The sequence below is a fragment of the Neolamprologus multifasciatus genome, chromosome 4 (assembly GCF_963576455.1).
Source record: "Neolamprologus multifasciatus chromosome 4, fNeoMul1.2, whole genome shotgun sequence".
NCBI classification, from domain to species: Eukaryota; Metazoa; Chordata; class Actinopteri; order Cichliformes; family Cichlidae; genus Neolamprologus; species Neolamprologus multifasciatus.
This window is the reverse complement of record NC_140442.1, coordinates 17,542,558-17,558,290: the sequence shown is the minus strand read 5'-3', so window position 1 is coordinate 17,558,290 and position 15,733 is coordinate 17,542,558. Positions and strand designations below refer to the sequence as shown.

General features: G+C 40.5%; 1 protein-coding gene across 2 annotated transcripts; it reads right to left on the bottom strand.

The window, feature by feature from the left end:
- Nucleotides 1-897: 897 nt before the first annotated feature.
- il12rb2l (interleukin 12 receptor, beta 2a, like) lies at nt 898-15,667 on the bottom strand. 2 transcript variants are annotated; one of them, XM_085156849.1, is made up of 16 exons: nt 15,531-15,667; nt 15,011-15,103; nt 9,283-9,430; nt 9,027-9,178; nt 8,737-8,870; nt 8,437-8,578; nt 7,979-8,055; nt 7,634-7,892; nt 7,327-7,518; nt 7,118-7,222; nt 6,882-7,025; nt 4,026-4,181; nt 3,802-3,868; nt 3,429-3,534; nt 2,343-2,660; nt 898-1,676 (listed from the first exon to the last, which is right to left on the bottom strand). In XM_085156849.1, exons 2-16 carry the CDS (start codon nt 15,075-15,077, stop codon nt 1,413-1,415), a joined length of 2,331 nt encoding a protein of 776 aa, XP_085012975.1. In that variant the 5' UTR covers nt 15,078-15,103; nt 15,531-15,667; the 3' UTR covers nt 898-1,412. The 2 variants fall into 2 exon arrangements, with proteins under 2 accessions (XP_085012975.1, XP_085012976.1); XM_085156850.1 differs by having other exon boundaries at nt 9,283-9,421.
- Nucleotides 15,668-15,733: the final 66 nt, after the last annotated feature.

Sequence of the window (15,733 nt, the reverse complement as noted above, 5' to 3'; positions counted from 1 at the left end):
CACAGATCTTTTCTGTGGTCACCCTCTTTGGCAGATCCATCTTCAACACTATCCTTCCTCTGTACATGTCCAAAAAATCTTAGCCTTGTGCCTCTAACTTTGTCTCCAGTGCTGTCCCTCTAATATTGTCCATCTTCACTTATCTTTTTGTTGTTGCTACCATCTCCAAACCATACATGATAGCAGGTTACTACCATCTTGTAAACCTTCTCTTTCGCTCTTGCTGCTATCCTTCTGTCATAAAGCATCCCTGACACTCCTCTCCACCCTACTCTGATCTTAAAACTGCAATCATAATCCAAAATATACTTTTAATCTATCTATCTATCTATCTATCTATCTATCTATCTATCTATCTATCTATCTATCTATCTATCTATCTATCTATCTATCTATCTATCTATCTATCTATAACAACCAATTTAACCATGTGTTACAATTATGGCCTTTTGGGTTTTGTTATTAAGTGTAATCTCTAATCATTACACCTAAACTGTGTGTTACACCATATTCCTCCAGCATGGTGTTGCTTAAATAGTCAATATTAGTCATTTAAATCAAATGTGATGGCTGTACATGTATTTGACAGACATTTTATTTATCAAAATAGTATATTGTGCAACAATATAAAAAATTAAGAAGGATGTTAATATTTCCAACACACTCAAAATCATTTTAAAATCAAATTCAGGATTGTCATTTACCCCACAACCCCAGATTGGATTGGGATAGAGTGGATGGATGGCATTTACAGAGCATGTGTGTGAGTAAATAGCAACAAATTCAGACTCTATTTCCAGTGACTTCATACAGGTCATGGATATGATAAAATTAGATCCAGTGTTACCTAAAGACGCTTTATGTGAAAAAACCAACAAACATCTGTTTAAAGCACAGTTTTATAATTGTACAGATAGCTTTTATTTTTATTGAGTTTCCTGAGATACTTTATAATACCATAAAGTGTTTTAACAGGTGGCGTCAGTATAATTTGTCACTCTATGCACTTTGATTAGGGTTAATATGCAGATTCGAAATAAATTGCAAACTACTGCACATCCTGCAAATGTTTCGACTCTTAAAAATACTGCTGTTGGTGTTGTCATAGTCAGGCTCAATGCTGGGCAAAATGTGGGACGCAGAGCGAGTCGACTTTAACTGAAATAGAAAAAGTAGCCAAAAAATAAACAATAAACATGATATGATTAGATGGAACAAACTAATGCAAAAGCTGAAAACTGTGACAGAGAGAGACATAAAATCAGCTTCAGCAGACAAATCTTTCCAGTGACCCAAATGCTCTGCAGGCATCTCAAGAAAAAGGCTATCCAGAGCTTTCCCATCTTAAACAATCGTATATCAAACAAACAAACAAACAATGTGCCAGATGAGGTGTGGCGATATAGCCAATGTTAGAGTACTTCCAAAGGAGAGGGCATGAAGTGTTTCTCATAGCCGGATGTAAACTGTTCTTCCTCTGATGAGCTACAGAAATCTCCTGTCTCCTCATAGGGATCATCCATTTTGTTGTACACCTCTCTTCCACCCTCCCTCTGATCATCTGGACTCTCCATCTCTGAGGACTCATCTCCCGCCACTGGCCCTGTTAATCCCTCAGAGTTCTTGGGCTGTGTCTCACTGACGGGAATGCAGATAAAGTCCAAGGACTCATTAAACTACAGAGAGAGAGAAAAAAGAATTTGAATAAATAAGGGAGCCTTTAGTTGCAAAGTGTATATAAGACTGGCAGAATTATGACATCATAGTGGAATAAAAAACAAAAACTAAACATGATATGGTCATATACTAATACAAAAGCTGCAAATCATGACAGAGTTAGACTACAGGCCGTTACAAACCAAGCACACAAAATTCTGAATTTTTGTGATCTGAACTTCTGCCCTCAAAAAGCACATAGTGAAAAAAATGAAGTTGACATCAAGCAATGATGAGCTGGTCAGGATGTTTCTAAACTAGAAAAGTAAGAAACTGAGATCCTGGGTCCACCCAATTCTCACGAGAAGTAAGCAGCAGAGAGAATTTCCTGGTTCAATCCAGGACTTGAAGCTGTATCACAGCTGCTTTCGTACATATTCCAGGTTGTCAGCGGGGCAGTTTGAGCTCCTGCTGGCAGAGTTGGGAGCACGTCCGATGACGCAAAGAAATAATTTCAGTGAGCTGACTGACCTGGACCAGTGCTTAGCTGTATGTCTGAGGTAAAATAGTATTACTTTACTATTTGTATATTGTCTCTTTTTAAATAAAGTCAATAAATAAAAACAAAGAAAGAAAAAAATGAGAATAATGTCTCTGATCAGGTGTGAGGCTTTGATAAAACTTACTTCTAAAGGAGAGGGCATAAAGTGTTGCTCGTAACCAGACGTGAACTGTTCTTCCTCTGATGAGCTGCCCCTCGTTTCCTCATCGGAATCAATCATTTTGCTGTAGGGCTCTTTTCCATATCTGCGGTCCAACCTTGCAGTCTCCTCTGGGACAGCATCCTCCCTCTGATCATCTTGTGAAAACTTGTCTCCTATCACTGGTCCTACAAATCCATCAGGGTTTAAATTTGGGGACTTTATTTTTACAACTTCGAGCACAGAGATCTTGGGCTGTGGCTCACAGACGGGAATGCATATCCAGCCCAAAGGATCATTAAACTACAGAGAGACAGAAAAAACAAAAAACAAGTTCTTGATTATCATTGAGCCAAGTTTATATATCAGTAACCTGTATGCATCAACTGGTATTGGTCTTGATTTAGCTTATTTTTTGTCATTAGTAGCCTTGGGATTGTTTTGGAGCCAGACCAGGACACCATGAGCTCCTCTGTATAGTAAATTATGCTCCAAACTGGGTCATGCGACAGGGCAATGATTCTAAGCAGAGCAGCAAATCTGCAACCGAATGGCTAAAAAAGGAAAGACTCAGCATGTTGCAGTGGCTAAACCTGATTGAAATGCTTTGGTGGGAACTTAAGAGATCTGCGTTTAAAAAAAAATCCCACAAACCTCAACCAACTGAAGCAACGTTGTAAAGAAGTGTGGGTCAAAATTCCCCCACAAGACTGTAAGATACTGATAGTCATACAGGAAACAATCAGTTTAAGTTGTTGCTAAGCGTGGCTCTACAAGCTGCTGCATGATGATGTCTACTTAGTTTTCCGTGGGATTGCATACAGTCCAATGACAACTTTCTTTTTCACATCACAGAATGACTGCTGTTGTTTCTGTAATACAGATCTATAAAGAGCCATTTTGTTAATTACTTACAATACCAGAGAGTATCTTTTAAAGAATTTTTGAAACCATTATTAAAGTTGTTTTTTTTACATAACTTAAGGCTTTTACTATAACAAATACAGTAAAAAAAATTAAGACTTTTAGGAGTCTATAGAAACTTCGCAGTTACGTTTCATTCAGTCTAACCTGATGCTTCATCTGTTTAAAGATGTGACTGTTGCGGGGATCAGGCACTTTCTCATAGGCGCACGAAGATATCAGTGGACATGCTTTGATTGGTCCTGGACAAACGCTGCCAGAGACAAGACAGTAAACAGCAAATATGTTAGACTGGGAGATCACCTCATAAAAAGGTATAAGTAACTATGTTCATAAAGACAAAACTGGAGGGAGTTTGAATTTAATGTTTTGTGTCCTTGATATACTGTGATTTTTTACTACATTTCTCCTGTTATTCAACATTTATTCAGAATAGAAAAGTATTTGTTAACAGTACCTAACACAATTGTGATGTGCTTCAAATATGATGTCAAAGATAAGTTTAAGATGATCGTCTCACCTGAGTAAACTACAAGCAACACACACACAAAGGAACACAACTACAGACAGAACTGGTATCAATAACCCTAAAAAAAAGAGGGAGAAGCGATCATTATTAGAGAAATAATAAATATCTTATAACACTGCATAATCCATTACACCCTAAGTTAGTTACATCCAGCAAAAAAAATAGAGAAAAATCAACAACAACTTCAAACATAACGTCAAACCCATCCTACCTACCATACATATCTTGCTGGTGGTTTATTTTGAATGTTTCAGTGGCATTCGCTTCACGTCCAAATTCAGTAATAGCTCTCATCCACACCTCATAGTCGCCTGGACTGAGATCACGGAGCGTGAAGGTCTGATGATCATGGGAAGCACTTACATTGAACACTGAAAGAGAGAAAATGTCTGGAGTGAGGTTACGTGTGTAATCAAAGTTATTGAGTCTTTATTTATCAAATATGTCAGAGCAGGAAGTCACTAATCAGGTGTTAATCATTAATAATGCATGTATGTCAGAGAGATCAAATTAGTAGGATTATACTACTATAAAATCATCACCTATGATGAAATGACTAAAGCACAAATGCATTAGGCTACTATGATTGCAAAAATAAAGAAAAACACTGAAAGTAAAGTAAGAACTCTAAACTATAATCAAAAACTGAAAATTCTAATTATTAGACCAGAGTTTATATTCCAAAAAAAACAAAATCAAAGGTCCAACACTACAAACCACGGCACATTCCTGTCATGCGTTCATGCTGCGGGTGTCAATAAAGTTGGGCTGTGAAAGTTCTTGCAACTATGGCAGAAAAGAAGTGAGGTAGTGGTAAGTTGCCTTTGCTTGCTTGAAAAGGTGGGCTGGGACACAGTTCATCTGGACTCGAGCACAGTGCAAATCTAGTAGCATTCCTATCTGCACCCCACACCTGCCCCCATAAAAATCACTGGGTTCCGTAGTACAGGGTGGGCCATTTATATGGTTACATCGTAATAACATGGGAATGGTTGGTGATATTAAAGTCCTGTTTGTGGCACATTAGTATATGTGAGGGGGCAAACTCCTCAAGATGGGTGGTGACCATTGTGGCCATTTAGAAGTCGGCCATCTTGGATACAACTTTTGTTTTTTCAATAGGAAGAGGACCATGTGACACATCAAACTTATTGGTAATGTCACAAGAAAAACAATGGTGTGCTTGGTTTCAACGTAACTTTATTCTTTCATGAGTTATTTACAAGTTTCTGACCACTTATAAAATGTGTTCAATGTGCTGCCCATTGTGTTGGATTGTCAATGCAACCCTCTTCTCCCACTCTTCACACAGTGATAGCAACACCGCAGGAGAAATGCCAGCACAGACAAACAAAAGTGATGGTTTGGTGTTGTATAAGGGGTACAACGATAGTGGGTCCATTCTTCATCAATGGAAACCTCAAGGCCACTGGATATTTGAAATTGCTACATGATGATGTGCTTCCCTCTTTATGCACTGAAGCTGGCACGTTCCCTGAGTTTTTCCAGCAAGATGGTGCACCACCACATTATGGGTGCCAGGTCCGAGCATTCCTATTTGAACAGTTTCCTGGAAAGTGGATTGGTCGTCATGGGCCAGTTGAATGGCCCCCAAGGTCTCCTGATCTGACCCCCTTAGACTTTTATCTTTGGGGTCATCTGAAGGCAATTGTCTATGGTGTGAAGATACGAGATGTGCAGCACCTGAAACTACGGATACTGGGTGCCTGTGCTGGCATTTCTCCTGCGGTGTTGCTATCAGTGTGTGAAGAGTGGGAGAAGAGGGTTGCATTGACAATCCAACACAATGGGCAGCACATTGAACACATTTTATAAGTGGTCAGAAACTTGTAAATAACTCATGAAAGAATACAGTTACGTTGAAACCAAGCACACCATTGTTTTTCTTGTGACATTACCAATAAGTTTGATGTGTCACATGGCCCTCTTCTTATTGAAAAGTTGTAGCCAAGATGGCCGACTTCTAAATGGCCACCATGGTCACCACCCATCTTGAGGAGTTTGCCCCCTCACATATACTAATGTGCCACAAACAGGACTTTAATATCACCAACCAATCCCAAGTTATTACGGTGTATCCATATAAATGGCCCACCCTGTAGTATGTGAGAGAGCAGAGTGTCACCTGTTACCCAGTTCAGCCACAAAATGCACAGAATCATGAGCTCCTTGGGTTCTGCAAAAGCTTTATCTAAGAGTAAAAAAGTATTTGTGACGCTAAAGGAAACTTCAGTGAATTAGCCCAGACAGTTAAGCGCAATGTGAGTGCAAGCCTGCAGGGGAGAGGGGATGGAGGGAAGCTCTTCTCGAGTATGGTACGTGTCAATTGAACCGTTCACACCCTAAGACAATGTACAGTCAGAAGCACAATCCAAGTGGCTGGGATACAGTGCAGGCACATCTGGGCCACGTAAGTATTAGTCCACACGTTCCAGTGGGACACACCTCTGAAAGTGGCACAACAGGGCTAAGGTCTTGTGGGACTTCCAGAGAGCAACAGCTGTTGGCCAACCAACCAGACACTGTGGTGGTTGACAAGCATCAGGGGACTGCAGCTGTGATAGATGACGTGATCCCAGCTGATAGCAATGCTAGAAAAAAGAAAAGAAGCACAAGACGACTGCTATGTACTAGTGGCTGAAGGAATAGGCGTGGAAGTCCAAAGTGGACCCAGTGGTTGTTTGGATCGTTAGGGGGTGTAAACTGAGAGAGTGGCCTTAGCAGATTCGGGGAATGTCCTGGGAAGAGTTAAGATACTGTGTGGAGCCCTCAAAATCCCAGACCTCTGGTACAAGACCTGAGCTTAAGGCAGAAATAATACATCAGGAACACATTTAAAGCCAAGTCCTATATTATGCTATATAGGACAAATTCTGAGATGTTTGATAAATACAACCCAGAAAAATCTTTATCCTATCTTTTTTCCCTTTATATGTAATGTGCTTTATATTTTAAGCATGCATGTTATCTTCTTTACTAACTATGAATAGTTAGCTTTGCAAAAATCAGCCAGAAATAACTGGACTGTAACATAGTTTGCTGCTATATACCTTTTTGCGTATCCAACCATTTGTATCCAATTTCATAGCACCAGATCCGGGCAGTCTGCTCGGAGAGAGGAATGGCTTTCCAGTGAAGAGTCACCTCAGTCTCAGTGAGAGTTTCCACCTTAAATGACGGCACTGCTAACAGAGCTGATTAAGAAAAAAAGAAAAATTTATTATGATGAGAGAAAAGAGGCTACAATGGCCTGAAACCATCAAAGGAACAAAGCAGAGAGCACCACCTTTCTGATGAGAATATCCAATCTCTGAGGAGAGATGGAGGACTTCATTGCTGTTCAATACCTTGAACACCGACACTTGGTATGCTTTGTACTCCTGAAACTGACCTGTAGGTGGAGACATACAACACACAACAGGGTTCAAAATGCAATCAACAGTTACCATAACAACAACAACTCTTTTAATTAATGAGGTTTGACACATTACAGACCTTTAAAAAATGTTTTGTTCTGGCTTTTGTTCACTCTTATCCAGTCAAACTCTCGGCCAGGTGGAGATCCTGCCAGTTTATATTGCACCACGTATTCTTTTAGCTCTGAGACGTCAGACGGTGGGTCCCAGGACACGCTGAGGTTCTCTTTATTCATCTTGAGGTCAACTTTTAGAACATTTTCTTCTTTACCTTAGCAAGAGACCAGTGCTTAAGGTTAAATGTATCCCCTATCGGAGATGGTTAGATGCCGCTAGGGGCTTCAAAGCTTCCTGTAGTTTTTATGAAAGTCTGCACAGTCTCTTACCTGTTGTTGATATAGTCAGAAACGATTCCTTTGTGGCACCTTGAGAACTGTAGGCGATTATGCTGACTGATGACACATCCTTCAGAGCGGCGTTGAGGAACCATTTCGTGGTACCGTTGCTGCACAATTGCTGCACAATTTCGTGCACGTATGGCCTGTTTGGCTCGGCCGTGGACATCTGCAATTTAGAGCCGTTGCTGTAGAAAACTGTGAGGTTATATCCACGAATGAACCCACGTGCCTGAGAATCAGAGAGACTCTGGAGGGAATGGAGAAAAGGCGAGGAGAGTGAGGGATGAGTTGGCTCATGGTGAGACAGAGTGAGTGAGTTAGTTCTCAGCCTACCTTCCAAGTCAGAAAACAGTCAGAGCTTAGAGGGGAAATACCGCAGTCCCTCCATAAATCCACTTCTCCAACAGGGTCTGAGTGGCATTGCAAGAAGGAGACAAAGCCAGGGAGATAAGGCAACATTTTCCTTCTAGCTGCACAAAAGACATGCCACTAAAACAGCTAAGAGAACAATTACAGTTTAAGGTAAAACTACAGTAATCAGCTACAATTCAAGTGACTTCCCAATTCTGATGTAATATGTGAAAGAATGTTAAAGAGATTTTTTTTAACAAAAAAAAAAAAAACCCAGAGAAACGAGAACCTTTTTTGAATTGTTCTTAAATGCTAAACTTGGGAAAGTGATGCATTCCTCGTGACATTTCTTAGGTTGCACTAAAGGCGCCATAAAGATCTAAGTTATTATTATTATTATTTTTATCATCATTATTATTACTCCAAATGAGGACTCTCACCTGACTCTGAGCTCCTAACGCTATGGATCTTACTCCAGTCGCTCATTAATCCTGTACTACAGGCACAACGAACTTGGAATTCATAAACCGTAAAAAGGTCCGGTTCCTCCACTGTGTAGCTGCCTTGCAGTTCATCCTCAAACTGCGCAAGAGGAAAAAAACAAGCTTGAGCATAATTTCACTGGATGACACCTTTTTCTCTCAAACTATACAATTTAACTTGCCTAATAAGCTTTTTTAAGGACTTTATTTCATTTATTCATTTGTTAATGGGGAAGAAAACCCCTAAACGCACCACACCTTTGGCCAGTCTGTTTCTCCCTTAGTCCGATATCGAATGTCACAGTGTCTTGAAGACTCTATGCAGGGAGTGTCCCACATAAACTCCAACGGTTCCTGTTCGGCTGTAATGTCTTTAGGTGGGGGTGGCTTGGCTAGCAGTGAAAAAAAAAAGTTTCATCTTTAATATTACTTAAATGAAAATCAGTCATTTGAAGATAAACATCAAAACATTTTTCCGCCGTGGTATTAGGAACTGATTATTATTACTGTCGTTTGTGGTGGCGTTTGTATTCGTGAGACTGACTCACTGATATCTTCGACGTTAAAGACGACCGGCTGAGATTTGTTGGAGCCATTCTGGTTAACGGCCTCGACCCAAACCCGAAGTACTCCTCCACCGGAGAAGTCCTCTCGAGGAATGCGACCGTCTAAACTGGTCCCACCTTTCACATGGCCGTCGCTGAAAGAAAAGACCAGACGAGCCACGACACCGGGAGAAGTTCAGGACAAATTCAGAGAGAGATTTCTTATTGTTTACAGCTGTAAAAAATGGGTTTTATTTACTGGTTATTAGCTGGCTCCCAGCGCAGGGTGTAGTTAGTGGGGATCTTAGGGTCTGACTTTGGATCCCAGGTGCACCGTATGTCCACATGGCAGTTTGTCTCGTCACATGGTCTAAAGCACTCAAGATCAGAGGGAGAAGCTGGCAGATCTGAAAAAACACAAAGGACAAACACAAGTCATCGTTACCAATCTGGGTTTTGTTTGTAGTTTTTCTTCCTGTTTTATTTTCAGACCCACTTTCATTATGTTTTATGTTTCACGTGAGTTCATATCTCCTTTTTTGTTTCACCCGCTTCCCTTTGTGTGTTTAGGATGCTTTTGTTCTTGCCCATGAGAGATAGGAGGAGGATATCCCTCCTTTGAGCTCCAAAGAGGAGAAGTCCAAAGAGGCAAACCTCTCACTGTTCTCTTCCTCCCATTAATGCTTCCTCACTCCTACTGTTTCCTCTGTCTTTCCTCTTCCTTTTCCTCATTCCTTCCTTTTCCATAGTACTTTTCCTCATGTTTGTCTCTTGCTCAATAAAAATAGTTCTTAGTTTGTACAACCTGATTTACTTTCTCTACGTCTTCCTCTCGTGTTCCATCAGGCCAAGATGCAAGTAAAGGTGATGAGAAAAAGGCATGCTCACTCATATGCAGTCATTTTACAGTGAAATCAAGCCCACACACCTACAAATATATGATTTAGAAAGTGTCTCTGTAATAAACTAAATACATGGTTTTTCTGACAGCTGTCTAGTTTGCATTAGATTATGATTTGAAGTTCCGCTTTCCATTAAAGACAGCTGCTGCATTATTAGCCTACGCCCATCCACTGAACCATGATTCCACACCCTCCCAAATCTGTCAACACAAAGTAGGGGGGACACGTGGGCAGACGATCTTTCAAGGCACAGGCGTAGAGTCCATGGGGCACTCAGGGAACACATCGCCCCAATGAAAGAAGCAGAGGGATTACTCCTATAAACCTCAGAGGCAGGTCTTTTTCCAACAGTGGGACTTTTTTTTAATTTAAAAAAACAATATCAGGTATGAGTTTGTACAGTTTATACATTAAATCTTTTGTGCCAATTTAGTGAATGTCAATGTTGTGCACACACATCCCATGAAGGAGCCAGGAAGTAAAATGAAGACAAGGTTCGGTCTGAGTATTTTTTTTTTAACTCACGCAGCTTTCAGCGACTTTCTCGCCACAGCACGTAGTTCCTAATGTTTTGAGTTGGCAGAGTTCAAGTCCAGTCTTCGGCTGGACTGTTAATGTTTTAACCACTACACTAAAGACGCTAAAAGCATCAGTCCCAGCAGACAGGCCCAGGTAGTCCCACAGTGGGCAGGTCTGGGTGAACTGTGGGAAGGTGTAGGAACAGTAAAGCCACACTTAGACCACATGAACCCGTAAGGGGGTGGGTGGGGGGCTTATACCGAGAAGGCAGGGAGAACATTACTTTACATTTCAGATTACTTTAGCTGACTGCCAACTGTGGGCTGCCAAACAGGGGTCATGTTTACAAGGATTATGATCCACTTTTTAACCCCAGGTTTAGAAGTACTGTTGCTACTTGGCTAACTGATAAAGAAATTCTCTGTAACACAGCTGAGGTGGTTTCTAAAAATAACCACAGGCTTTGTGAAAAGTTCTGAATGTGCAGAAAGTCTTGAACATGAGGTGAATATGAGCAGAAACACATCTTTCTAATATTAAATAACATAATTAATCCCTGACATGAAGGGGTGACATATTTAAGCATTTTATACTCAGATTTTCTGCGGATCTGAACTAAACACTAAAGAGGACAGAAAATAAAATACATTTGTATCCATGTTGAGCCCTCGGGGTCAGGGATAATACTAGAACAGCGGCCCCCAATCTTTTTTGCGCCATGGACCGGTCTATGTACGACAATATTTTCACAGACCGTTCTTTATGGTATTTTAGATAAATACAACAAGATAAAACCAGCACCGGTACCAAAAAAAAGAAGATTTATTCATAACACACAGGAAAAGATCCAGGGAAACCGAGTTAACGATAAAAACGATAAAAAACAACGCTAAAAACCGATGAAAACTCTGGAAACCATAAATTTTACACCCGAGCCTCAACTCTTGTGGCCCGGTACCAAACGACCGTGGCCCGAGGGTTGGGGACCGCTGTACTAGCTGACAAAGGTCAAAAGTCAGTTTCAATTATATTCTAGTATAAACTCAGAGGCCACTTGATTAGTTAAACTGTTACATGCTTCTCGTTAACACAAACATCAAATCACATATAAAATCAGCATCCTCTGATCTGGGATGACTGGATGCTAATGCTCAGTTCAAACTGAGCATTAGCATGAAGGAGAAATGTTATTGCAGTGACTTTCAATGTGGCTGTTGGTGCCAGATGGGCTGGTGTGGCTGTTTGTCAAACTGCAAAGCCTGTCATCTAAGAATAGGAAACTGAGGTCAAAATTCACACAGGCTTACCAGAATTGGGTAATAGAGGAGTTTCTGCTTCCTCATTCAGATGGCAGGCTCAGAATTTGGCATACAAAAGCATGGATTCATCCAGGGTTGTATCAACAGTTCAGGTTGCTGGTTGTGTAATAATGTGGGGAAAATTTTCTTAGCAGTCTTTGGGCCAGCCTACCTGAGTATTGTTTCTGCCCATCCCTTTATGACTACAGTGTACCCAGAGTCAGGTGGTTGCTTCCAGCATGATAAAACACCACATCACAAACCTCAGATTGGTTTCCTGAACATGACAAATAGTTCACTACACTCAAATGACCTCCACAGTCACCAGATCTGAATCTGGATGTGCGGCAGACAAATCTGCAGCCATTGTGGCAATATGGACAAAATCTGTGAGGAATGTTTCCGGCAACTTGTTGAATCTTTGCAAGAAGAATAAAGGCAGACTTTGATCCAACCCAGTACTAGCAAGGTGTGCTTAACGAAGTGGCAGGTGAGGTCCACTCAGTGCCTGATTTGTGTGTTTTCCATTACTTTAACTAGATCTTTTTAACGTAAAGTGATGTAGAAAAGTATCAAACGTGCAAAAATACGAACAAAGTACAGGAAATGTCATGCCAGTGATGCACAAAATCTTTCCCAGATGTGTTCCACAACTTGTCCTTTCAATACTGCTCAGCCAAAAACCTACGCTCATGCAACACAGCAGCACGCTGAATATAAAAACTCCCAGCTCACAGAATGCAGGAAGACAGGAGAGATGAAGTACAGAAAAAAAAACTGCAATGAGTTCCCACCTCGTTGTCCATCTAATCAGCCTGCACTCATCCACTTCAAGATCCCACATTACTTAAACCACACACTGTTCCTACCATGCACTCTCCCTTCTCCAAAATCCAGCCTTAGCTCCCTTCTCTAGTCAGTTTCTGGCAGTTCTGTCAAACCTCTCTCTCTTGCTACACCAGTCACCTTCACTGCTGCTAAAACCCAAACACACTAACAGCATGAGTATTTGTAGAGTGATGGCAGACACTTTTTAATGTGGTTCTGTGTCTTGCTAGTGGGGGCTAATTTAGCTTTTTATAACAGCTTTACTGTTAAAAAGCTCCTGTGTTTTAACTCAGCTCCTTTGTCTCATTTCCTAGGAAATAAAACTAATGAAACAAAAGACAAAGAAAGGAAAGTGACAAAAGGTCTGCAATAAAATGATATTTGGTAATATCCCCACGAGTCACAGTAAAGCAAACTGACCCTGTGTGACAGACTGCCAGGCTACAATGACTCACAAACTCAGACACATGTAATGAGCGAAGAAATAAGAGTGAACACGACTGATTTACCGTCAGTTCCAACCATATTCTCCACATTTATTATCATTTAATAAGATTGCATAAGTTAAGGCTTTTAGCAAAGGTGACTATAATTGTTATAAAATGATACAGGAAGTGAGAGATGATGAAGAAAAGGGGGAGAAAGCAATAGATCTAACACTGTTCTCAACCACAAGAAAAAAAATGTGTGCGCATCCGTCTATCTGTGCGCACACACACGCACACCTTTGATTTTACTCATCGCAAGATTGCCACCTTTACACGTTTCTTGTAAGCCTCTACACTTTTAGCAGTAACCCGTTCAATATATGCAGACTACTGCAGGAAAGCAGATTGCAGAACAGGAAATGAGCAGTTTGTGCAGTTTGGATCCAAAACAAGTGTAGTCTAGTCAATTATGACCACTTCTCTTTAAAAACAGCACAAACAATGAGGAAAGACTGATAGGTGTGATAGATGGGCCACCAAATAAATAAATAGTGAGAATAAATAGCAAAACTGTGTTGAGATTGATGTAGTGTCCTCAGCTTCAGGAAAATGTGATGCACATAAAGCTCCCAGCTAACATTTTCTGTTATTGTACAGGTCAGTCCTTTACTAAGAACTAAAATACTCATTCATTTATGGATAGCATTTGCATGTGCCTAGTTGAAAAGTGGAAAATAATGTGAAAATTAAGCTTTAATATACTTGGTCTGCTCTTGGTTAGTCTGCAACCATTCCCTTGTACTGTGCAAAAGTCTTGAGGTACCCTCTTTTCTTTGTATGTTGCATCCGGGGAGCTAGACTGTTTTGTAACCTTTGAAAGTGGTCTAGTTCTCTTGGAACATGTTTCTTTCTTTGGTTGTTTGTTCCTTTTTTCACTCAGGAATGTCCACACACTGTTTTTAGGGCCACTTAACACTGACCAAAGAATCATTCAAGCATAAAAAGGGATCAAAGTCAAAGGACGAACCAGTGTTGTGCCTACATAAAACACAGAACTGAGCAAAAACCCATTTTTCATTGTATTTAGCCACTTTTTTACAAGCAGCCTGTCTAATAAACAAATAATTTGCTTGTATTTCTTTATAACATATCAAAAAATATCAAATATAACACAGTTTGATAGGCATAAAATAGGATTTTTGTAAAGTGATTCCAAAAGAGCTTTTAGCTGAAAACATGGCATATTTAGGCATAGTGTGCAGTGTGTCCTAAAACAAATATGAGGAAGCTACAGCTACAAAACTACAAAAGAAGAACTGTCAAGCCTAAAAAACTGTCTACAGCAGATGGACACTACTAGAAACTCACATCCTCAAAAACAGGAAAAAATGTGACCAGAACAAACAAAATGACCTGAGAGATGCATCTGACCCTTCAAGCTGACTCATCTACTGTTCACTGAAGCATAATCAGAAATGGTCTCAGTGGAAGAACGGCCCCTTATTCTCAATAAGGGTGAAACAGGAAGAAAAAGCTGAGGAATGCCAAATTACACCAGAACTGGACTGAAAATCAGTGGGAATGATGGGGTGATGATTCTAATCTTAAAATGTATAGAGAAGGTCAGGACAGCGGTACCACAGTGAGTGTCTACAAGTTTAAGTTTAAGATTTGAAACCTTTTTTTAACCAAAGTATTACTAAGCAAAGAAAGCAGTACAAAGAAAGAATTTTTTAAAGCATTAGAGAACAGGAAAAACAAATCATTTAGGGGTTATGATAAAGCAAAACATCTCAAAGTACAGAATTAATCAAATAATCAGTACACATGAAAGAAAACAGCACTGCAGATAGCATGGCATTTAAGTGGGTTAGTGTAACAGGGTGTTAAAGTGTTGTGGTTATCACAGTTGTTAAAGTTGTATGGGTACACGGCGACAACACTTCCTTTGGAATGCAGGTGCAAGTACTTTTTATGAGTATTTGTGCACAAGCGCTTTTGAACAGGCCTACCTGCTGCAGCAGCAGAGACACTGGTCACCAAGATGGACAGAAGCCACCTTGTTATAGGTCTGGCCATCACATTTAGACAAGGGCATCTAGTGCCTGCGAAAAGCCCAAATTCATCAGGAACTCTCACATACAAAATAACAACAACAATAATAATCAGTCACAAGGCATAGTCAAAAACTCTGTTGGTCTTACAGAAAGAGTTCACGCATTGACCTGTAGCTGCAACATGTGGGGTAACTACATCCGTATCACAAATACAACATCTGGCATAAATAGCCCAACTGCAGACAGACTGACAGTTTCAGACTTCCTCTTGGGTGCAGTGGAGCGAAAAGTCATTTGGTGATTAACGAAAATAGGCGTATTGCCAGATAGGAGGGAGCAGCTTTGTGATAACGGTAAACAGTACCGAATTACCAGACACTCGGAATTTTATTCAGTCTCAAATTCTATTAAACCTTAATTATGATCTCTTTTTTCTAAGTAAATATTAAGTGTTATTAGGGTACAAATGATTTACCTCCGGGTGAGACACGCTGAGATGTGAGCCGCCCATGCTCTGCAGGAACACGCAGCTTTTGTTTTAACTGAGAAACTTGCTGTGAAGTTCAGAAATTTCTTCTCTCCGCAGTTACCGATTCGCTCCACCCAGTTGCTGGAATTGCCAGTGACGTCAGCTCACGCGCGCGTGCTCGCTGGCAGCTAGTCGTGTCAGTTCTTACC